At 41.9% G+C, this 24,591-nt stretch overlaps 1 protein-coding gene across 1 annotated transcript in view; it reads left to right on the top strand.

The window, feature by feature from the left end:
* Positions 1-1,293: 1,293 nt before the first annotated feature.
* Positions 1,294-24,591, top strand: part of carmil1 (capping protein regulator and myosin 1 linker 1) — a 61,720-nt gene continuing 38,422 nt past the window's right edge. The window contains exons 1-4 of the mRNA XM_084080856.1: positions 1,294-1,648; positions 7,525-7,622; positions 13,874-13,924; positions 23,082-23,141. Coding sequence (XP_083936982.1) covers positions 1,609-1,648; positions 7,525-7,622; positions 13,874-13,924; positions 23,082-23,141 — 249 coding nt within the window. The 5' untranslated portion in view covers positions 1,294-1,608. The remainder of the gene's footprint in view (positions 1,649-7,524; positions 7,623-13,873; positions 13,925-23,081; positions 23,142-24,591) is intronic.

Here is a 24,591-nt window from a genome sequence, read left to right as displayed (position 1 = left end):
GTACCTGTCAAACTACTTCAAAAACCTCAATGATGTCCACAATCACAACACCAGAGGGAGCTCCACTCATCATATTCAACCCAGATTTGGCTCAAACAAGGGGTTAAATTTGTTCTCCAGTACGCCACAAAACTTACAGGTGGCTGCAATTCGAAACTGGCCCCATGTAAAAAATCTAAGCAAACGACCCCTGCACAAACTGTTTACTGTACATATTTTTCTTTTTGATTTCTAACTGTTTATATGATGTTTTGCATAGTATTGTATATTTGTCTGTCATTAAATGTTTCGATGAATTGACTATAAAGGAGTAAAGGACCTAATGGAAACAAGCCATAGGCTTTCTTGGGTTTAAAATCCTAATAGCAGACCTTCTATTGAACTGTACTTTCCTGTGCTTTTTTTTGCAAACTGCTAATTAAGTATTCAATCAATCAATCAATCAATCAATCAATCAATCAATTTGAATTATTATTACAAAACATACATTAACCACTTCATACATTTCGGCCATTTGAAAATAGCCGATCTACAAGCTCACAATATGTGCAATGCATGCATTGTGAGCTTGTAGATCTGCTATTTTCAAAATATGTTAATAATTGTTTTACAAGTGAAAATGTGAAATGGGACATCTGCATAATGAGTACTTTCTACTTTTACTTACTTTGAATTCCGGACTTTTACCTGTAACGGAGTATTTCTACATTGCAGTATTGATACTTTTACTTACCCACTGAGCATTTTTTGGTCTATTAGAAGTCTAAAATACGTCTAAGGGGTAGGCTAAAACAGGGTTATAAATGGTCTACTGGTGAAAGTTTTTTAGCGGTCTAGGCTTAGCCTAGACGTTGATTAGCTGTTTTTTAAACGTTTATTTATAGACCGTCTATATTATAGACGTTGAAATGACGTCTATAATATAGACGGTCTATAAATAAACGTTTAAAAAACAGCTAATCAACGTCTAGGCTAAGCCTAGACCGCTAAAAAACTTTCACCAGTAGACCAATTATAACCCTGTTTTAGACGGAGGTCTAATAGACGACTATGGCTCAGTGGGTAAGTAAAAAATGTGAGTACCTTTTCCACCACTGCGAGCTTGTTTCGTAATTGTTTGATTAGGCCTACCTCCCTCCCAGGAATTGTAAAACAGAACACACGCTCACAGAAACAGTCCCGACGTCTACCACCAGGTGTCACCATTCCCATACTAACAACAGTCCAAGTCCAACTTTCTTCCTTGTATCCCTGAGAAAGGCAGGCTCGTCGCTCAGCTCAATGTGTGGCTTATTGCTCTGGCAGCAACGAATGAAAACCAAACTCACACCGAAGCAGAGAGAGTTTTAACTTTATTTCTCGGTGTTTCCACTAGCATTTTCCCCGTTTTAAGTTGCCAGTCGGTAATGTTTGTTGTTACTGTTAGTAAACATGCGCCGGCGGCGGGCAGAAGAACAGAGAATGGATGCACAGTGTAAAGGAGAAGTCTCCAGGTAGTGAGAAGGACACTGGACTACACCTTGTTGTGGTCATACTGGTCAGTGGAGAGGAGAGCTGACCACTGCTGCTGGCTTTATTTATCTATTCTGACGTCCACTCTGTGCAAATATGTCTGAGGATAACACGGATATTCCCACGGAACTGCTTGGTAAGATATAACAAGATATGTAACTTCGCCAGTCCAAAGTTATCTCTCTCTCTGTGTGTGTGTGTGTGTGTGTGTGTGTGTGTGTGTGTGTGTGTGTGTGTGTGTGTGTGTGTGTGACACAACTAGACTAGGCATATTGAAAATGAAAATAGCACTACTATAACACATGTCTTATTCAAGCATTCAAGAGTAAGTCTCACTTCAGACTGCACAGGATTTTATGGTAAACACACATTGTATGACACAAAACAACATAACATGACACACACACACACACACACACACACACACACACACACACACACACACACACACACACACATACACTCTCTGTGTCAGTCATGTTATGTTTTGTGTTTGTGTCATACTATATGTGTGTGTGTGTTAACCATAAACTCCCATCAGCCTGAAGTGAAACTTACTCTTACTACTACTACTTTAATAAGACATACATTTGTTGTTGTAGTAATATTTTCATAGTCAATATGCCTAGTCTATTTGTAAGTGGTTTAGTAGAGCAGCTTGGTATTTCCATGCCCTGGGGCGTAGGTCGGCTACCTGAGAGTTCTTTCAGTCACTTCCTTATCTGATGTGGGGGATAGAGAAGGCTTTGGGAAGGGCCACAGCTTGTGCCTTGTTGTTGTGAAATTCCTTGGAAATTGTGTGATAATATCAACACACACCTTAATGTTGAGGAGCTTTCGTATTAGTCTGACTTGCTCATGGCTTTGTTGGCTTGTTGTTGACTGATCATTTTGGTCTTGTTGATGGGTAGAGCACATTGGCACTGGCAATCAGGGTTGTTAGATGTCACAATCCATTTTAAAGGTGTGTCTGTATGTCTGTCTGTCTGTCTGTCTGACTTGCTCTGTGTGTGTGTGTGTGTGTGTGTGTGTGTGTGTGTGTGTGTGTGTGTGTGTGTGTGTGTGTGTGTGTGTGTGTGTGTGTGTATAAAGTGTAAAGATTATTTTTGACACATTGTTATAGAGTGTTTGTTCAATAACAGGGGTCTCCCCATCTCTCCAGCTCTTTAATAAACAGAAAATATGTTTTCAGGTGGCTTACAAATTTCATCCAATCAGGAGAGAGAACATGTGTCAGCTTCAATTTTATAGTGTTCCAGTTCCAATTTGTCTGCTCACTTCATTGTTTCATCACTTCCAATATCACTTGTTATCCCGTATAGTATACTGTATGAGTTCTCTCACCTGACAGGATGAAATTGGTATCCCAGCCTGACAGTGTATTTTCTGTTTACTATAGAGCTGGAGAGACAGGGAGACCCCTGTTGCTGAACAAACACTCTATAGAAATGATTACTATCAGAATATAGAGCGATGTAACTGCACCTTTTTTAATACTATATTACATTAGTGTGTAATATAGTATTAGTGTGTTCAATAACATGGGTCTTCCTGTCTCCCCAGCTCTTTAGTAAACAGAAAATAACTTTTTCAGGTCCGGATGCAATTTTATCCAATTAGAACTAATACAGGATACAGGATATAAACAAGTGAAATTGAAAGTGGTGAAGCAAATAAATGAGCAGACAAAATTGGAACTGGACCACAAGCTGATAAATTCTCTTTGACAGATAGACCGCTGTTACTGAACAAACACTACGATGATTTACAATCGGAATATAAAGCCTTCATTTTTTTGTTTTTGACCAAAGAAATATCACTTACAGCACCTTTTATCTCTTGTGAGTGTACAAATGGGACCAAATAGACCATTGTGGGCCCATTTGAGATACACATGGATAAATTAGCCTAAACACTGAGGATATTTCACTGTCTGCCAAACATATATTCACCATCCGTGTTATAAATGCATATTTGTTGATTATTTTTAGGAGAAAGAGAGCACAATGGATGTGGTTTTTATTTAGCATTTCTTTAACCCATTAAGACCTGAGGCCGATTCTACGAATGTCTTCTAAATCCTAACAGTTTTCTGAAAAATCTATGTTGCTACTGTATATCACTGGTGCTCAAACTTTTTCATGTCAAAAGTGATATGTATTTGGCCACCGACCCCCATATCAAAATATTTAGTTCCAGGAACCCCCAGAAGCAAAGATTTGAGTTAAGACTGTTCACTGTTCGCTTAATATGATTTATATATTCAAATATTTGCACCAATTTTCACAAGTTTTCTAAGCTTGTATATCTCCTATTTTTGAATAGCCAAAGAAATCTAAAATGACACAGATGCTTTCCCGGTTTTAACGGGTTAAAAGATGCCTGCTTTTCCCTCATGAGCCCAATAAGTGTAGTCTTGTGGTCTTTATGTAAGCATTGTTCACCATCGCCAGGCTGAGCAGACACACACAGACAACACAACTCACCAGTCATATGCCCTGGCTGCTGAGGTTGACTCATGGACCTCGTGCTTCTGTCTACAATGCTGGCGTGCTCTGGTGGTCACCAGTATCCTATAGTGTATGTATGTATGTGTATGTATGCCCACTGTGTGGAATTGATCAGTGAACATACATAGCCTACCGCTAATTGTGGGTGATTTATTTTACATTTAACCCAATTAGTGGGTGGTGTAAAAAGAGACTTGGGAGTCATGTGTTTTTGTTTGTTGTTGTTGTTTTTTGGGTGGGGGGGGGGTTTAAAGGACCACTTCACCCATTTTCAACCTATCCTCATATAATTAGTCCTCATTAAGGGAGCAGTCACAACAAACTTTGATTCTGCCAATGCGGCGGATTCTGTCAAATGCTTTTCAATGGGTACGGAGTGTTTTTTTGGCGAAAATCCGCAAATGGCAACAAACCGCTCCGTTACCATTGAAAAGCACTGGTAGAATTGCTTACTTTTTTGGCATCAAAAAGTACATTTTGATGCCAATATACTTTTTTACTTTTACTCAAGTAAATTTTGAATAACAAACTTGTACTTGTTTCTACAATAGGGTATTGATGCTTTTACTTCAATAAAAACATTTAGAACTTCTTCCATCACTGGTCTGATGTCAAAAAGTTTTGGCAAAGTTTTGGCATTCTGTCAGGGAGGTGGCTCTGTATCGTTTATGATATTTATTTATTTATATTTGATACAGTCTCTGTTGAGACTGTATTAAATTGGCGGTGAACCCAGAAGTAGCGTTTTTTCCATTATCAGTACATCAGGACTCTACTGTATATTTACATTCTTAAAGAGTTGACTTGTAGGTGGATAATATGCTGCAGTATTTGTAACCTTCTCTGTCGTTATGTCATTTTTCTGCAGCCTGTGCAGAAAAGAGAACTTGCAATTGCGGTTTCCATTTGCTTACAATAGAAAAACAGTTTTGGCTCTGATTAAAGAAAGGACAGTCCATTTGAATTTCAATACATTCAAATTTCTTTGATCATCAGCCAGAAAAATCAGGAGACAAAATGTTGAATCAGAGTGCAGACATGACCTACAAAATGTTATACTTTAGTATAGCACAGAAATGTAGTGATAAATCCAAAAACCAAACAATGAAAAAAAGAAAACCCAAACTAAAGGTTACAAATAAATCACTAAATAAGTGTATCAGCTAAAACACGTAACCACACTTGCCATGCGATGCACATGGATTAAAGTTCTCAGTCCCCACGACTTATTTCAGTCATTTGAATTCCATAGAAGCCAGCATGTCTTCTGTTCTCCTAATGTTAACCTATTGTCACCGAATGTTCGCCTGTTTATGAAATCAGAATCAGAATCATCTTTATTGTCACATCACAGGTTTACAGGTGTAAAACAGTGGGTGAAATTCGTACCCCAGAATAGGAACGTTAGGGTTAAATGTCGTTAACTTGAAGGCGGGGGCAAAAACAGAGGAAGCACACAAAAAAGACAACTGAGCTGGATTGACAACTGGATAGTAGGCAGCCTCCCTCCACCTCCCCGTCCCCCGTCCCATTAAAGAGCCATGTGTTTGTGATCAGGCTACGCTGCTCTGCTGTGTGTGTGTGTGTGTGTGTGTGTGTGTGTGTACACTACAATATGTTGTAATGTTTTGATCCTGCCTCATGAGCTCATGTGGGTCCAGGCTCACGGAGGAGGAGGAGTATTCCACTATGATGTCATTGAACCACCCGACTCTCCGGCCTCACTGTGTGTGTGTGTGTGTGTGTGTGTGTGTGTGTGTGTGTGTGTGTGTGTGTGTGTGTGTGTGTGTGTGTGTGTGTGTGTGTGTGTGTGTGTGTGTGTGTGTGTGTGTGTGTGTGTGTGTGTGTGTGTGTGTGTGTTCGTGTGTGTGTGTGTTCGTGTGTTCTTCCCTACCTACTGTACTTGTGGTACTCACTTTTTATGACTTTTTGGTGGGGGATCCTACTCACTCTTTTTCTGTCTTTCTTCTTCAAATGTCCTATCTATTTCTTATTTTTTCTTTCTTTCTCACATCTCTCTTGTTCTCTCGCTCGGTCTCTCTCTTTTTCTTTCTATTTATTTATCTCTCTCCCTCTCTCCTGCACACACTCTGTAAGTCTTGTTTTTCCCACTGTAACTCCACTGCCTGCCAAGGTTTAAAAAACCCTTACGTCTGCCTCGCTGAACTAATCCCCAGTCATGCCTACGGTGCACCCTTCATCACCCTTCCTCTCCTCTTCCTCCTCCTGCTCCTCCTCCTCCTCTCTGCCCCTCACTTTGTCCCAGGGATAGATCACAGTTGGCTTGTTCGGTTCAGAGCAATCTGCAAACACAGAACATTATTGCAAGGTGTTTATTTGTTATACAGTATGCTACTGTATGCACATACTGTACAATACTGCTAATGGCAACATTGCCATTATTCTTTAAAACAACTTGGAGACCAAAACAACTTCAAATTTGTCCTGGTGTTACTATGCCTATACACACACATGAGCGTGTACGCTCACGCACACACATCATGTGGAGACCTCAGAATTAGCTAGCTGCTGCTCATAATTCTGGACTGCAGGAGTTCAGTATGATGTGAAGAATTTGTGGAATTTCATGTCTATGTGCAATTGGTTCACTGTGTGGCTCACTGGCTACTGGAATATGATCCCATGAAGAGTCAGTCAGGAGGAAGAGCAAGACACAGCACCTGTCCTGATTTGTCTTTTAATAGTGGGTTTTAGTTTTTTAGTTTTTTAAATAGTTGCTGAGTTGATGATTCTTGTAGCCAGGGAACTGGATTTTGTTATTTTGCGCTGGCAGTGTGTAGCTAGGAATATTAGGGATTTGAAAGAAGGATAGGAATGGCATCCATGCTATTAGCTATACATTTCTGCAGGTATGGAAAACTTTGATTGGGGATTAAATATATACTGTATATCAGGCAGTGAAACTGTGCTATTATTAAAATGAGTCTTTATTTCTTTTAACTTGTCCAATGTAGATGGGCTACACACAGAGCTACCTTTTGACAGTGTTCAGTAAAAAATAATCGTTCGGTAAATCTCCAGTAAAAACCAAAACAACATTCAACGTAGGCTACAATAATAGACACTATATTGGTCTTTAAAATTGCACTGCGTGTCATTGGTAAGTCAACAGAACATCCCTCATCATGTGTTTGTTTTCTTAACCCCAGTGAAATGCCCATTATCTAACATCCAACATCTCTCTCATCGTCTCTAATCAGCCAAACCTGGCCTCCACATAGTCAGTGACTGTAGTTTAATAATTTAGTTAGACAAGGGCTATCCATGTATCTTATAGTGGTTAATTGGAAACGTTAGGAAACGTGACAAGAATCAAATGTCTCTGGGTGGGAATGAGTAATTCAATATACTTAGCTGTACTTGTGGTGATTGGTGTTCTGTAACGCTCTGTCCTGTTCCTCGTGTAACACTCTTGTTATTTGTACCCTCCCCCCTAACCCGTAAGAGACCCGTAACCTTTAACCTTTCTGCCCCCGTCTAGAGAGCGTACGGGAGGCGGTGGGCCGGAGGGTGAAGCTGACCCTGAGGAGGAAGGTGCAGCTGGAGACCAAAGGAGACAAGGTGGAGAACAGAGTCCTGGTAAGATCACGAGAAGGCGTTTCAGACATACATGTAGCATCAACATTCTTCACCTCACCCTGGTTTCAGACATACAGTATACAGCAGGGGTCTTCAACGTTTTCAGGCCAAGGACCCCCTAGCTGAGTGAGAGATGAAGCAGGGACCCCCTCTATATTGTATACAATTGTGTTTCAGATTAAACTTTTTTTGTTTACTTGGTCTGCTCTTTTTTTGCTCTACATCAAGCCTCTTTGCCAAAAAATAGCAGATCTACAAGCTCACAACGCCTCGCGCGAGGCGTTGTGAGCTTGTAGATCTGCTATTTTTTGGCTAAAGTTTTCCTCAGAAAAAGGGATGCTAGGGTTCAAGTGGTTAAGATAAAAATAAAAAATAAATAATTTCACACAAAGATTTGGCGGACCCCCTGTAGTAACTCCGAGGACCCCCTAGGGGTCCCGGACCCCCTGTTGAAGACCCTTGGTATACAGTACATGACACAAATCATCGCTGTTGGGCAGAAATCTTGTTTGTCCAAAACCACAACTTATCAGGAAATGGGAGGGAAAAAAGAACCAGTCTTCCAATAGATCCAGTTTAGTTATTATTTAGTCACAAGGTCTTGTTAATCATTAGTTAAATATTCTTAAAACCCACAGACACACAAAAAAAATAGCAGATCTTCAAGCTCACAACTGCGACACGTTGTGAGCTTATAGATGCGCTATTTTTTGCTACTTTTGTGTGACACTGGAGTATGACGAAGACCTTTGCCCTCGCTAATTTCCGACGCAGGTAGCAACACAGCATGAACATGTTTCATCTCACCCCGATTTCAAACATGCAGTACATGTGCTGTAGCTTCAACGTGACGGAGACGGAACTGAACAGAAACTGAATTATATTTTAAGGTAACGGGTCATTTCATCTTTCATGTGTAATAATGAGGAACAGTGGAGTGCATCTGCGCTGTCCACATGAACTAATGATGACATCGCTTTTTTCCCAGGATCAAGATATGATCATTCTGCTTTTCTGAAAGGAAGCTAGTTTCCTTTCCTTTTTTTTCACCCCGCCAGAGGTTTCAGCTGTGTCAACTCAACATATCTCCTCCACATTGCCGTAGTGGATCACTCACAAGACCATTGGTTGTGGTTGTGGTTGATTGTGAAAAGCTCGTGTGTGGTTGTGGAGGGGGGGGGGGGGTCAGATGTGGTCACTGCTGTTTTATAGAAATGTACTTGCTGCTTTAGACAGTGAAATCGTCAGTGTTCATTTATCAATTTGTAACTCTGAGTGTGTATGTAACCACATTGCCCCGTGAGAATCGTTCCAATCCTTGTGTGTGGTTAGTATCTGCAGTATACCCATCATGTTGAACAACCAGGATACCTCTGTTCTTAATTATTATTATTATTATTATTATTCATTGGTGTTCTTGTCAAATATTCTCCACGTCATTAAGCCTGCTTGTCATTAGTTTACTATTTTCTGGATACAGTAGCCTATATTCTCAGAGAACACAGTGAGTCATAGTGTGATAACTACAGGCCGTAAATATAATTCAGCTTCCCTATTTCTGACTGCAGCTCTCCTAAAGAAACCTTTCTCTGGACACCTTCCTCTTTTTCCCCCTACATTTATTTTTCTTTCTTTTTTTTACCATGTATAGTACAGTATTTAACCCATTAAGCCCATAAGCTTTCTGAAAAATGTATGTTGCTATATCAGTGGTGCTCAAACCTTTTCATGTCAAGGACCCCCACAATTATATGTATTTGGCCACAGACCCCCATCTCAAAATACTTTTTTTATTAGATTAGATCTTTATTTATCTTGAACAAATAAAAACATAGTACAGAAAACTCCATGTATCATCAACACAATAACTGAGCACAACCGTTTTTGTTCAAGACAAGAAGGGGGGCAGGGGGGCTTACCTGGTCATAACAATATATTGTAAAACAGTATGTTATAAAAAGTTTATATAAATCCCTAAAACGTTTCACATAAATGTAAATCAATCATAATACAAGTAGTAAAAAAAGACATTGTATATAGTGAATAAGCTCATAGTCAATATAAAATCAACTACATCTGTCCATAATTATTTCTTAATAATTAGTTATGATGTTAAAGACACTGGGTTCTTAATGCAGGGTAACTGTTAATTAAACCCTCTATACTTAGTCAAGTGGACCTGTGTTGCTCTGTACTTCATGCACTCTTTGTCTCCGCCAGGCCGAAGGTGTGGCCGTGACTATGAAACACATTCCCACTAGGAAGAGGATGTAATGCCACCCTTTTGACATTGCCTTGTTATAGCGCCACCAGTGGGTCGATTTCTGCAAAACACATTTTTGGAACAAAATGCCTCAAATCATTAAAGCAGCGCCCGAGTGCCGTGAAATAACTAGGAAGAAAGGGCACCCTTTTCACATTGGCCTATTATAGCGCAACCAGGAGGCCATAATAACCTACCTGACCTGGCGGAGACCTGTGCTCCGAGGAGCACTTTTTCTATTTTTGTTTTTTTGGTTTTTTTTACCTCTACTACCAATCTCGAAAATACCTGATCTGCAAGCTCACAAGCTTGCAGATCAGCTATTTTGGGCGAATGTTCCCCCGGCCAGAATAGGGATGCTGGTGCTCAAGTGGTTTGGGAGAGAACAATGACAGAGAATGGAGAGAGAGAGAGATTTGGAGGGGTGTGCAGTGCAGTGGTGGTGGGGATAAGAGCGTATCTGGTTTCAAGTAACTGCTTGTCTGTCAACCTGCCTCAGCCGTGTGTGTGTGTGTGTGTGTGTGTGTGTGTGTGTGTGTGTGTGTGTGTGTGTGTGTGTGTGTGTGTGTGTGTGTGTGTGTGTGTGTGTGTGTGTGTGTGTGTGTGTGTGTGTGTGTGTGTGTGTGTGTGTGTGTGTGTGTGTGTGTGTGTGTGTGTGTGTGTGCGTGTGTGTCTGTGTGCAAAAACCTCCACAGACCCCATTTAAGGTCATATAGGCAATAGAACCCGGTACTTCCTGCTTGCAGATACTCTCTGCAACCACCAGTCCTTTTTATTCCAGATGTGAAAGTAGAACTGAACATTCGACAGTCAGCAATCCATGCATACCACTGCGCTGCAGAAGGTGACTTTGCCTGTCAGGACTTGACTAAACAGAGCCCACATTAGTACAGTCTGTGATAGCTACAGTGCAGTTGGACACACACACACACACACGCACACAGGGATTTGCACATAGTAGTAAGTACACTAGCGTCTTCTTTCTGACCTTAAACAAAAAAGTTTGGGCGCTGGCGGTTTAACCACTTGAGCTCATACTTTCAGACAATGTGTAAAGCTTTTTATATAATTTTTTTTTTTGGGTGGGAGGGGATTGCGATGCCAGGGTTAAAGTGGTTAAACAAAGCTTACCACTGAAAGGAACTTTTAGGTGAAGCCTCAACACTCAAAAACACACACACACACACACACACACACACATACACACACACACACACGTGCAAGCATGCGTACACTGTATATGTTGACCTGCTTGTCCGAACTCGTGATATTTGCTAGTAAAGCCTACCCAAACCCGCCCAAAGTGTCACGTGTGTGAACTTGCGCATCACAACTGTGAGGAATGACAAGAGTCCACTGCCTCAACTTGAACCAATATTTATCAGCCCCTGTGCCACACGCGTAAACCCCTTACCGGACACACCATCCACACCTGTGATATGTTCTAGTAGGCTAACGCTTACCCGAACCCGCCCCAACCGGCACATCACTACAGGGGTGGACTGAAATTCTTAAAGATATATTTTTGTCAAAAGAAGAAACTAAAAGCCTGTTTTTCCAGTCTTTAGGCCTTTCTCCCTGTCAGTCTCTCTCTCTCACCTCTCTCGCTCTTTCTGTGACTGTGTACGTGGATGAACTCGGAAATGAACCTACCCCCCCCCCCCCCCCCACCTCCCGGCTGCAGCCCTCAAACACCTGTGTTGGACTTAGAAGAATATTCTAAACTGAAAACACATTGCCCAGATTGTTGGGCTCTCAGCTATGTGTTCTAGCCTCACATGCTGCTGCTTCAAGAAGGCAGGAGATCCCAGGCCAGTATCTCATTGGTTTAGAGTCCCATCCATCAGGAGCGACTGGGTGGGTTCCTGACCCCCCCCTCTCACTCACTCTCACGCACGCACGCACGCACGCACGCACGCACGCACGCACGCACGCACGCACGCACGCACGCACGCACGCACGCACGCACGCACGCACGCACGCACGCACGCACACACACACACACACACACACACACACACACACACACACACACACACACACACACACACACACACACTGGCAGTTGTGATTGCATGTGGCCTGGAATGACCTCTCTCTCCCCTGTAGAAGGTTACATACCACAGCTGGCACAGCCTCCCGTCTCCTGCTGCTGCTCTCTCTGTCGGTCTCTCTCTGTCGGTCTCTCTCTCATGTCTCTACACATCATTGGGCCTCATTCACTAACCGCATAGTAAATAACGTGCATATCCTGGTCGTAAATTTAGTGTATATTGGGATAAGTCCATTCTGACGTACTGTACGATTCACGAAAGGGGGTGCAGAGCTGTGATTTGGGCGGATTGATTGATTGATTGATTGATTGATTGAATACTTTATTAGTCACAAATGTAAACAGCACGAGGTACAGCCAGACATTAAGGCTAAACACAAAAAAGTCCTGGGGACTTGTGGTCCTATTACTGGTGTATCTCATTTTTGTTTGAAAGTCACAAGCGCTCTCCCGTGTAGATCATTTGCATTGTTCTACGCCCCATTTAACACCATAAAAGCTAACTGGAAATAACCCACCTGGGAAAAAAAACAACAGATCTGTAAGATTACAACGTGTGGATGTCGCAACGCATTGACAACTTGTACATCTGTTCTGTCTGGAAGCGAGTCCCTCGATCGCACGATCGATCACCTGAACGTTAATAAAGTAATGCTCTCATGTGTAACGAGAATAAAAAGTTACAAACTTTAACCCCACCACCAAATTATAGGCTAATAAAACGTGGAAAGAATATTATAGAAGCCTTTTCTATTAAGGTTATTATATTGTAATTGATTTCGCATGAAGAATATGGCATTCTAATAATATGAATGAGGCCAATTGTCTCTCTCTCTTGGTCTCTCTCTCATGTCTCTACATGGTCGTCTCAGTCTGTTGGTCTCTCTCTCACGTCTGGTTGTCTTTCTCTGTTACTCACTTTCAGTTTGACTCTATTCACTTTTAGTTCAGTTTCGTATTACATTCTTGGGTGAACTCCAGGTGATATCCTCAGGCCATGCAGAATTCCCCCCCTTTTTCCACTCTTCCTCTCTGTTTTCACCTCCTCTTCCTCTCCACCTTCCTCTTGGATGTACCTTCTCCCTCTTCCTCCCTTTCTTCCTTCTCCTCTTCATCCTCCTCCCCTCCTCCCTTCCCTTCCATCCCTCGTCCTGCTTCTCCTCCTTTCCTCCACACATCGTTCACTTCCTCTGCCCCTGCTTCTTTCTCTCTCTCTTTCACTCACTCACTCACTCGCTCTTTCTCTCTCTCTCTCTCTCTCTCTCTCTCTCTCTCTCTCTCTCTCTCTCTCTCTCTCTCTCTCTCTCTCTGTCACTTTTCAGCAACTCCAACCCAATTCCCAGTCCTCCCCTCAGTTCGCCTCTCATTTGTGCTGCTGTTTGTTTCAGCCCTTTCCTTGTCCAGGAAGAGTTTACTGAGTTAAAGCTGATGTTTTTCACATACCACAGCTGGCACAGCCTCCCGTCTTACATGTTAAGTTTACATGTTAAGATGCTTTAACACATGACTCTTGTCAAGTAGCGCCGCAGACCACATGCTGCTGGACCGACCACTAAAGAGTAACATCTGAGGCATTTGGGGTGAGACGAAAGATGACTTGTTCACTTTCCCCAATTCCTGTGCCGGTGTTTACCGGCTGCTCTGGGGGTAATTTGAACCGGCAACATTTTTGTCTTGATTCAACCTTTTAGGCTACTGCCAGGTCCCATAAAGCGCTTGTCTTCAGATATACAATATAGAGTACAGAGAGGTGAAGAATTTCATGTCCAGTGGGGGATTTGTCATTAATACACAGTTTTTGTTTTGTTTTTTCAACATGTATCATTATGTGTATCTAGCTTTTTTTGAGTTGCATGTACCTTAATCCGTTTCGATGTCGATCTTGCACCGATTTTGGTGTCTATCTATGCTGATCTCTTTCTGTTCTCTCTTCAGGCCTTGGCAGCACATAGAGCCTTCCTACTGACTGCACGGGTTCCCTCAAAGGTAAGCGTGTGTGTGTGTGTGTGTGTGTGTGTATCTGTGTGAGCGACATGTCGTGCAGTGGATGTATAGAATGTAGAATGTGTTTTGACATACTTGATGCCGTGGGACCGCCTGCTCTGCAGCCTCTCCCAGTGATGTAGTAACCAGTGATCTAATGTTGTAATAACAGGCTGTGAAGGGATTTCTCTGAAATACTTTGAGTGTAGCCCTGAGCATAAATCAGATGACATTATGTCTTGTCTGCCTGTTTGTCTGCTCATCAGTTTCTACCCGTACATCTGCTTGCCTTCCTGTCCGTCCATCTACCTGTCTGTGTGTGTGTGCGCCTACCTGTCCGTCATGTCTGTTTGTGTCCATACACTGTCTACAGTATCTGTTTGTTGGTTGGTGTGCACCACATGCGTGTACAGCATGTTCATGTGTCTGCCTGGAGGTAATTAAACACTGCATTTTTGGCCCTGCCCATTAACACAGCCCAACTTGGGTCAGTCCGGTTCAGCCCAGCCCAGCCCACTTTGATCTGGGTCCAAAACATTACATCCGAGTTAGTTTCAGCCCCAACATGTCTGCGTTGCCTCGGATTCTGTACACAGCATGTGCTGTGCATGTGTGCGTGTCTTTCTCTACTATTTGTTTATGTGTTGTGTACAACCCCAAGTTCTGTGTAGAGCCTGACCGATATCGGTTTGGCCGATATATCGTCCATTATTTTACTTTTTTGATCTGTACCAATATTGGCAATGATGCTACCGGTGTGTCCCGATGTTTTAATTTTTTTTTTACCTGCCGTCCCTGTTTTAGGCATGTCATTGTAGGCTAATTTCTTTGTTCAAACATAGCAGATCTACAAGCTCACAATGTGTCACGACACGCTGTGAACTTGCAGATCAGCTAATTTTCTAATGTATTTGATTAGGGATTAAGATGTTCAAATAAGATAAGTTCAGTTTGTATATCTTTGCTGTCGGGTGGAAACCTCATATGTCCAAAACTGTTACTTTTCCGGATTCAAGTAAAAAAATATCAAAAGTAGCAGATCTACAAGCTCAAAAGGTGTTGCTTTGCGTCGCGTTTCGAGCTTGTGGATCTGCTACTTTTGAAGCTTTTGTGTGACGTTGTAGTATGATCAAGTATAGGGCATTAATTTACAAAAAGTTAGAATATGGAGGTTTCTGCCCGACAGCAACTATATTTTATATTTATATATTTTACTCAGGTTGCCAGGTTGGTCCTCTTTACCTACTTGGCTGCGGGGAGACATTTCAGTTTGCAGCAGAAACCATTTTATTTATCACATCACAGTTTACAGGTGTATTGATTGAATACTCTATTAGTTAGAAATGTAAACGGCACGTGACATTAAGGCTAAGAGGAGAACACAAAAGAGTCCTGGGGACTTGTTTCCATTGTGGTCCTATGTATTCAATTAATCAACATACAGTAGCATAAAAATACAAACAAATACAACAAATACAAAACACTATATGTACAAAGGAGAAAAGGGAAATTCTATGGGAAGTTACATTTACCTCCCCTTGTGGTCTCCTGATAGATGATTTTTCAGGACAGTTTTGAAAGAAACCAGTGATTTACATCCTTTAATGGATGGTGTCAGGGCATTCCACAGACATTTTGGTGGCAGAGTAGTAGAATGAGAATCTTCCCACGTTTGTTGTGTAAAGCAGTGGGTGAAGTATTTTTCTCTTTTTTCCCATGAGCACTCCATCGTTTTGTAGTATTCAGTGAGAAGAGAGAGGACAGAAGTAGAGTGAGAGCAAAGGGAAAGAGATGTTAAATGGAACAAATAAAGATATATATATATTATGTTGCTGTCGGGCAGAACGCTCTTATCTCCATATTTTAACTTTTAGTGTTGTTTCGTAAGTTAACACCCTACTTGATCATACTACAGCGTCACACAAAAGCATCAAAAGTCGCAGATATGCATGCTATCCTTTTGCCATCTTTGAACGTGAACCCTGAAAAGTAACAGTTTTGTACATACACGTATGAGGTTTCCACCCGACAGAGACGATATACAGATGTGTATGTGTATGTGAAAGCAGGTATATACACTGTATGTACTGTATACATGATATTTAGAACGTTGGCATCATATGCAGGTGTGTACATGTTATTGTCTGTAGTCTACATGTTTGTTTTCATCTAGGAAAACAAATGAAGTGTAAGCTATTTCAATCAAATCTAATCTAGAGACAGACCAGAACATGTTACATGGCCCTCAGCAGGTATAGACATGCACCAATAGCACCTCTTGAAAAGATGGACATCCACCCTTATGTTTGCTTGTACTGTATGTGTTACATAGCTGTTTAAAGCAGCACTATGCTGTTTTTTTTATGAATAAAATGTAATTTTGTCCAATCTGTATGGTAGAGTATGTTAATACAATATAACTCATGCAATTGAGGTGGTTGTATTTTGTCTCCCTGCTCTTCTATTGAGACATTTAGATCGTGTCAAAGGTCATGTCTCCCCGAGACACAGGATCTGACACGAATTTTGACCTGATGGTCAAGGTTCAATTCATCCCCTGAGCAAGCAGGCAGGCTCTATTACAGTAGCTCAATGGCAAACATTTCAGCACTTGCGCAGGAAACCGGGTTCAAATCTGGGGTAGAAGAGGAAAGTTACATAGTGCTGCTTTAACCACATTAACCCTAGTATCCCTATTCTGGGTGAATATTCTGCAAAAATAGCTGATATACACAACCAATCTATATATCTATTTTTATTTATATTATCTGTGAATAGATAGTAGTGGAAAAAAGTAGCGAGAATAGTGTAGAGCCTTGGGGGATGCCGGTCAATTAAATAGGGTTTTAGTAGTTTTGTCCCTTGTTTACAAGGGCTTTCAAATGGATATACGAGATCATTTGGGATTTTTATTTAGCTGGAAAATTGCTTCTCTGTGTCTCCTCGTGTTGCCAAACATTCATGGTCATTTATTTGTTACAAACAACTGGAACATCTTCACAACAAGCTAACGCTGTTTGCGCGTGTGTGCGTGCATGTGCGCGCGTGTGCGTGTGTGCGTGCGTGTGTGTGCGTGTGCGTGCGTGTGTGTGTGTGTGTGTGTGTGTGTGTGTGTGTGTGTGTGTGTGTGTGTGTGTGTGTGTGAGAGACTGGTTATGCCAGATGGGTTTCCTCTTCTCCTACTCCTCTCATCTTTCTTCCACCTGACCTCCTCTCCCTCCCTCCTTTCCCCCGTTCTTCACTGCTCTCCTCTTCCTTCTCTCCCCTCCTTCTTCCTCTTCCTCATCTCCCTCCATCCCTTCTTCACCCTTCTTCTCCTTCCTCCTCTCCCCCGCCGCTTCTTTTACTCTTATCTCTTCTTCCTCCACCTCCTCTCTGTCTCTCTCTCTCCCCACCTCTCTCCCTCTTTCTCTCACTCTCTCTCTCGCCTCCTTCTTCCTCTTTCTTCCTCTTCCTCAGCCTCTTCTTCCATGGGAATGTTTGCTTAGTCGTGCCCCAGCTTGTTTTTCTGGAGTCTCTCTCTCTCTCTTCTCTCTTATCTCTCTCTCTCTCTCTCTCTCTCTCTCTCTCTCTCTCTCTCTCTCTCTCTCTCTCTCTCTCTCTCTCTCTCTCTCTCTCTCTCTCTCTCTCTCTCTCTCTCTCTCTCTCTCTCTCTCTCTCTCTCTCTTCTCTCTCTCTCTCTCTCCCCGTCTCTCTGTCTTGTGGAATTCTCTTCCCATGGTTCACAGTGGGTCAGCCACAGAGCATGTCCCTACACACTCCCCACGGAGGGGTGTCTTCTGACTTTGACTTGTATTTTCTTCTTTTATTTTCTTCTTCTTCTTTCTTTTTTACATGACCTATAGGCTACATTCTAGGAATAGTTTCTGTACATTATGGTATTTCTCCCCCTTTTTCATTCCTACAGCTAAGTTCCTCTCCTCTCTTCACCCTGAACACACAGTAGAGAATTGCAGTCAGTCCTGTCTGTCTGTCTGTCTGTATGTGTGTCTGTCTGTCTGTCTGCCATGAAAGAAGGTGGGAATGATTAATAGGCATGCCCTGAAGATGAAGAGCTGGTTATGTTTTGGGTTAAAAAGGTCAAGGTCTCAATTAACTAGATCTGGTCTGGTCTGTCTCCAATCATCTGTCCTTCTATCTCTCATCCAGTCTCTCATGAATATTCTCTCCTCTGATTCTAATTCAGCCTCTCTGTGGCTAGGGATGTCACGATCATGACATTTTACTTAAATTAATTGTGATTAAAATGTTTTAATTATGTACATTGTGAACATTGGGAACAATAATCATTACATTTCTGTTTGGCTTCATAAACACAAATTTCACAGGGCAGATGTGATAAATAACTTGAATATACAAAGAAATTAAAGATTGCAGATATTGACTATCAATTACGACACGTTGTAGAACCAGCTCAGTGGCCTTTGTGGTTAGAGTGTCTGTCTGGAGGTTGGGGGTTCGATCTCCCTGCTTGGCTCCCTGCGACATACTGTACTAGTGTCATGTCTTGTACATCAAGCTGCCTCACGCTACTGAAACAGGAGATAGGCTCCTGCTGACCTATGGGCCACATAGCTCGGCAAGGCTTACTTATTATATTGTTAGTAAGCCTGTAGATCGTCTATTTCCACAAAATGTTTGAAAACGATTATGACGACGATTATGCAAAAATAATTGTGATTATCTCAAATAATTACGATTAGGCAATTACGTAATAATTGTGACCATCTTATTTTCACTTTCTCTTTCTTGATTTCCTGTTGTTCCCTGGGTCTATAAAGCGATGTATTACATAAGACATCAAAAGTTAGTCTCTCTCTCTCTCCCCTCCTCTCTCTTCCCCTCCAGGTTGAAGGTTTTGCTACTTGCTGTTGTTCTTTCCCACAGGCTATGTTCACACAGCTGCATTGTGGGTAATGCTATCAGATGTCTCTCCATATGGTGGGACCTGCTCTCTCTCATAAGCGGGGGGAGGGTTGAGCAAGACAGGAGAGAATTTTGAGTGCAAGAACCTGCGAAATTAACAAAAATCAAAAGGAGAAATGAAACAGTCTTTCAGATGCAGACCTAATTTGTTCCAACATGCGATATCTAAAGGAATAACTATTATCAGATAATTGAGCACAGTATAAAAACAAATTACTGTGAATATGTTGGATAACACCTTTGCATATACTTTACAGAAAGGTAATTATGACCTTTCCAAGTATAAAGAGTCTTAGAATAGACCTCTTTGTTAACCATTATGCGTTTAGAGCAAAGAGTTAACCTCTCCTTTTAATTCTTCACAAATTGTTATTGAATTACATGTCATCAGAGCCGCTCACGGTGTGCAAAGAGAACTGAAAGTGGTCTTTAATCCTCAATCTAAAAACATTTGGGCTATTTCCTCTTTAAGACTATTTTAATGTCTCTCTGGTGACCCTCCAGGTTTCTATTGGCCTCCGGCTAATGAGCGTGTGAATCATGCCAGAAAGGGTATAAATGTCAATGCATTAGGGCCTAAGAGGCCAAGATGGATTTAACCACTTAAACCCCTAGCATCCCTATTCTGGGCATGTCATATATAGGCCAAAATAGGTGAGCTTCCGTCGAAAATAACAGATCTGCAAGCCCACAATGCGTCACAACGTGTTGTGTTGTGAGCTTTTTAGATCGGCTGTTTTCAGCACAGAGATTTGGAGAGGGAAAAAAGGAAGGGACTAAGTATAGACCCCTGGGGGACCTCCATCAGCGAGGTGTATAGGGTTTACGTGGTTAAAATGAAAACGTTTGAGAACCACTGCAGCATAGGCTTTAATATTTTGATCATATTAGATTGAACAATAGACACAGTAAAATCCAGAGTAGGTTTTCGGGGGGCCTATCTGGTGGCTCAGCAAGTTAGTGTACACAGTACTATATTGTCTCCGTCGGGTGGAAACCTCATACAGTATGTCCAAAACTGTTACCTTTTCAGGATTCAAAATTCAAAAGCAGACCTATAGTATATAAGCTCAAAACGTGGCGCTTCCCTCTCTCTCTCTCTCTCTCTCTACTCTCTCTCTCTCTCTCTGTCACCCATCCAGCTGTGCCTAGCGAGCAGTATGATAGTAGGGCGTTCATTTACAAAACAAACAAAAAATAATAAAATATGGAGATAAGAGGTTTCTGCCAGACAGCAACGAAAGTTACGATATGCTCCTTGTGAGCACGAGGACCCGGGACCCCCCATACCCCCCGTATTTCCTTGCATGTCTCTGTCTCCTCTCTCTGCCCTTGATTTCCTGTCTCTCCACTCTCTCCTGTCTGAAATAAAGCTTACAAATGCCAAACATTTGTACATTCAATACAAAATCGATTGTAAGACATCGTAAACGTAACCCTTGAAAGAAGTTAAACAAACCTGCGCACATACAGTAATAAAAGCATGTGAGCGACGCTTTTTTTTGGTGGGTTCTCAGCGTAATACTAATAGCTTTTATTTGCATTGCTTTCCTAAAACAACGATAATAATGCAACAACGGTACGGAGTTGCCTTTCGGACAAACAAACAAACAGCAGCAACTTGAAGACCAACAGGGTAGCAGGGCTACAGCTGAATAAAACTAACAAATACATACAACAGGAAGTTCTCTCAGACGGCACAGAGTCCCCAACTGGTTGACCTTCACTCTGTAGCTCTAACGGTGGAGCCAGTGGTTGTGTGTGTGTGTGTGTGTGTGTGTGTGTGCGCTCGTGTGTGCGCTCGTGTGTGCGTGCGCGTGAGAGAGAGACACAGAGGGCCGTTTGTTCCACTGTGTGTACAGTCCCAGTGGAGAAGAGAGAGAGAGACAATGTAGGAATTGAACAGCTGGAGAGGAGGGGGTTATTCTCTCTATCTCTCTCTCTCTCTCTCTCTCTCTCTGCCACTCTGCTCCTCTCTCTCTCTCATTATTCATTTTATTCTGCCTCTCTTGTTCTGACCTCCTCACCCTCTTATCCTCCCACACTAGGTTTTCTTTACCTCACCCACTCTGTTTGTCTACTCTCCCACCCACCATCCCTCTCTCTCTCTACTCTCTCTCTACTCTCTCTCTCTCTCTCTGTCACCCATCCAGCTGTGCCTAGCAAAAAGGGGGATTTGTGTGTGTGGTACGTGCGTGCGTGCTTGAATATGCGTGCGTGCGTATGTGTGTGTGTGTGTGTGTGTAGAGAGAGGAGCCACACTGTTCCAAACAGTTGTGCTCCTGGCTATTTGTGGCCCTGTGCTTCTAGAAGCTGCATCCTGCAAATAGCTCCTAATCTACAATCTGGCCTAAAACCATGAGACATTTCTCTGAAATCAAGTCCAGAGACATCCAAAATTAACATTGAATCCAATCCATCCTGACAAATAATTGGAAGATCTTCTCTTTGATGATCAAATGGATGAATCTAATTTGTTCTTCTCTGTTCCTGACAAGTGACGTTTCCGGGAGTCGGTTATACCTCAGGACATTAATTAAATGTTCACAAAGTTTGTGGACGGGTACATTGATACACTCCGGGTTTTACTTTGTAGTTTGTACTGTGTCTTGCTCTCCTGCAAAAGAACTATAATGTGTCATCCTTCAAATCCTTCACATAACAATGAATGTACCCGCTTCTTTCTTTTTATGATTGTACCCTTTATTTTGTCTAGAATTTACTGTCTACGGTTTTCCTAGCTTTTCTCTTTTGCCTATAATTCATCTACTTTATGTGCCCGTTTATTTGTTTATTTTAGGGAGAAAATACAGTACTGTATGTCTGTCTTGATATGAAACAATGTACTATACTGTTGAATGTAAAACCTGCGTAAAGTCAGTATCACTTGATTTGCATCTCGGCGTACATATTGGCGACAGTGTAGAGTTTCTCAAAAGACCGTAGATGATAAAAGTCACTCTAAATGTTTAAGCAAGGCCACCAAAGAACTCTCAGAGGAAGCAGAAAATCAAGCCACTGGCTCTGGTTGAGACGACTACTAGACAAGGCTTGCGGGGGGGGGGGGGCATGAAAATAAGTTGAGCTGCAGGGGCTGTCGGGGAGACGTCCCTGTTCACTACCCCGCCACCAGATGTTGTTCTGGATAAGGGACGAAACATCCATGAACGGTGGTCCCCAGCTGAAGACCCTGCAGCAAAACGTATTGTTTTGGTATGCGGTCAGGTTTAGGCCTGGCCAGTGGTGGAAAAAGTACTCAAATGTTTTACTTGAGTAAAAGTATCAATACTGCAATGTAGAAATACTCTGTTACAAGTAAAAGTCCAGGATTCAAAATTTACTTGAGTAAAAGTTTTAAAGTATTGGCATCAAAAAGTACCAAAAGTAAAAGTACTAATCTACAAGCTCACAATGGGTTGCGATTAGGGATGTCCGATTTTATCGGCCTCCCGATATTATCGGCCGATATTAGCATAAAAATTGATATCGGGAAAATATCGGTATCGGTTTTTGAAAAAAAAAAAAAAAAATGTTTTTTTTTTTTTTTTTTTTTGCTTTATAAGTAAGTTACAGGAGTTTTTACTGTATATGGTGTGTGTGATATGAAATTTGAGCTTACCCTAATCACAATAATCCCTGCATATATCGGTATCGGTTGATATCGGTATCGGTAATTAAGAGTTGGACAATATCGGTATATCGGTTATCGGTAAAAAAGCCAATATCGGACAACCCTAGTTGCGATGCGACGCATTGTGAGCTTGTAGATCGGCTATTTTCAAGTGGCCGAAATGTATATAGGGCTTAAGTGGTTATTGTACTGTATGTTTTGTAATAATAATCAAAATCTACAAAGAAACTAGTAACTAAAGCCTCTGTGACGTATTGGTGTAGAAGTAAAAGTGTTGGAAATTGGAAATACTCAAGTAAAGTACAAATACCTCAAAATTGCACTTAAGTACAGTACTTGAGTACATGTACTTTCCACCACTGGGCCTGGCTCAGGGAAAAGGACGCCCTTTGCCATGCATAGTCCCCCATGGGCACCGTTGGAGGTGCGACGGGCCCAAGGCCTGGCAGGAAGACCATCCCTCTGTATGAAATCATTAAAAACATGATCCGTTGTTTTCCAGTGGTTGTCACTTTAACCCTGTGTGGTGGTGAATTTCACCATGTCTGCTTACACTGCTTACTTCAAATCTCTGTGTGTTATGGGATTTACCTGTGGTTTTAGGTGGAACACTCCTTCAGTTACCTGGATATTCAGGGGATCAGCAGCAACAAGTCCACTCAGGTACGCTTGCACGCGCACGCACACACACACACACACACACACACACACACACACACACACACACACACACACACACACACACACACACACACACACACACACACACACACACACACACACACACACACACACACACACACCCGCCCGCACACACACCAGTGTTGCCGTGTCTGCTTATTATAAGCGACTTTGGGCTTGTTTTTCTGTAAAGTTGCTGGTAGTTGCGGGTTGCGTTTTTTTTGGGGGGTGTAGTTGCTTATTTGAGCTACTTTCCTAAATGTTCTTTAAATCAAACTTTTTCATGTCAAGGACCCCCCCAAATTAACATTAACTTGGCCACAGATCTGAAAATATTTTGTGACCCGGGACCCCGTAGAAAATGTGTGTATTTAAAATGTTTAAAAAACTTTTTTTTGCCTCCACTTTTTCTTTGAAAATAGCAGATCTACAAGCTCAACAAGTCGCGATGCGACACGTTGTGAGCTTGTAGATCGTCTATTTTCAAATAGCTGATGTATATAGGTTCAAAGTGTTCTCGTGGCCTATAGTCGCTTCTTTTAGGCTTGTTTTCATAGACCTCGTTGCTTATTTCTCTCACAGAATCTGGCACTGACACACACCCGCACACACACTCACACGCGCGCGCGCACACACAGAGCCTGTGGTTGAGAAACCTCAGCATATTATTACATGACATCCATTACATTACAAACACACTTGTCCACACATGGGCTGAGTCTCAATAGTATTGCAAGAGAATGCAAACAAACACAACTCCCAGCATAATTATCTTAATAGATTCTTGCCGGGCTCACAGTTTAGAAAAGTTAACTTTACAATCAGAGGAAATTACGGCACTCCCAGAAATGACCGTCGGGCACTTTTATCTTAGCTGGCATTGGCAGTGTATACAGAGAAATGTACATGTTTGGGCACAAAGCTAAGGAAGGCTCTGTGCCAAAACGTGTGCATTTCTCTGCATGCTGCCTGTGCCAACTAAATAAAAGTGCCTGAAGGACATTTCCGTGAGTGCTGCTGGTATTTCCTCTGACCCAGTCTCAATAATAGTCCCCAGTCCCTAATGGAGTCCTTTTCATCATTCCTCAAAGGGGAATGTTTGTTTACTATCGTGTCCCCACTATACGCACGATAGCTCACATTAAAATAATGTGCCAAATGAAGAACGATAGGGAGCTAAACTTTTCTTTTTTTGTAATTAATATTTTATTGGATTATTATTTATTTTTTTACAATACAACAGCCTAAAGGGCTGACACAGAACGGCACAAAATAACAAATAACCAAAATAAAAACGGGTACCTACATGACAGCACAGTCAATATAGTAAACAAAAGAGAAAAAGGGAGAGAGGGAGGCTGCTATCCATAAAATAGAACCACTTGTGAACAAGGAAGGATATACATACAGTATACCTATATCTGGTATACTA

This window comes from Gymnoscopelus microlampas, assembly GCF_963454915.1.
Source record: "Gymnoscopelus microlampas genome assembly, chromosome: 15".
NCBI classification, from domain to species: Eukaryota; Metazoa; Chordata; class Actinopteri; order Myctophiformes; family Myctophidae; genus Gymnoscopelus; species Gymnoscopelus microlampas.
This window is presented reverse-complemented; position numbering and strand designations above follow the sequence as displayed.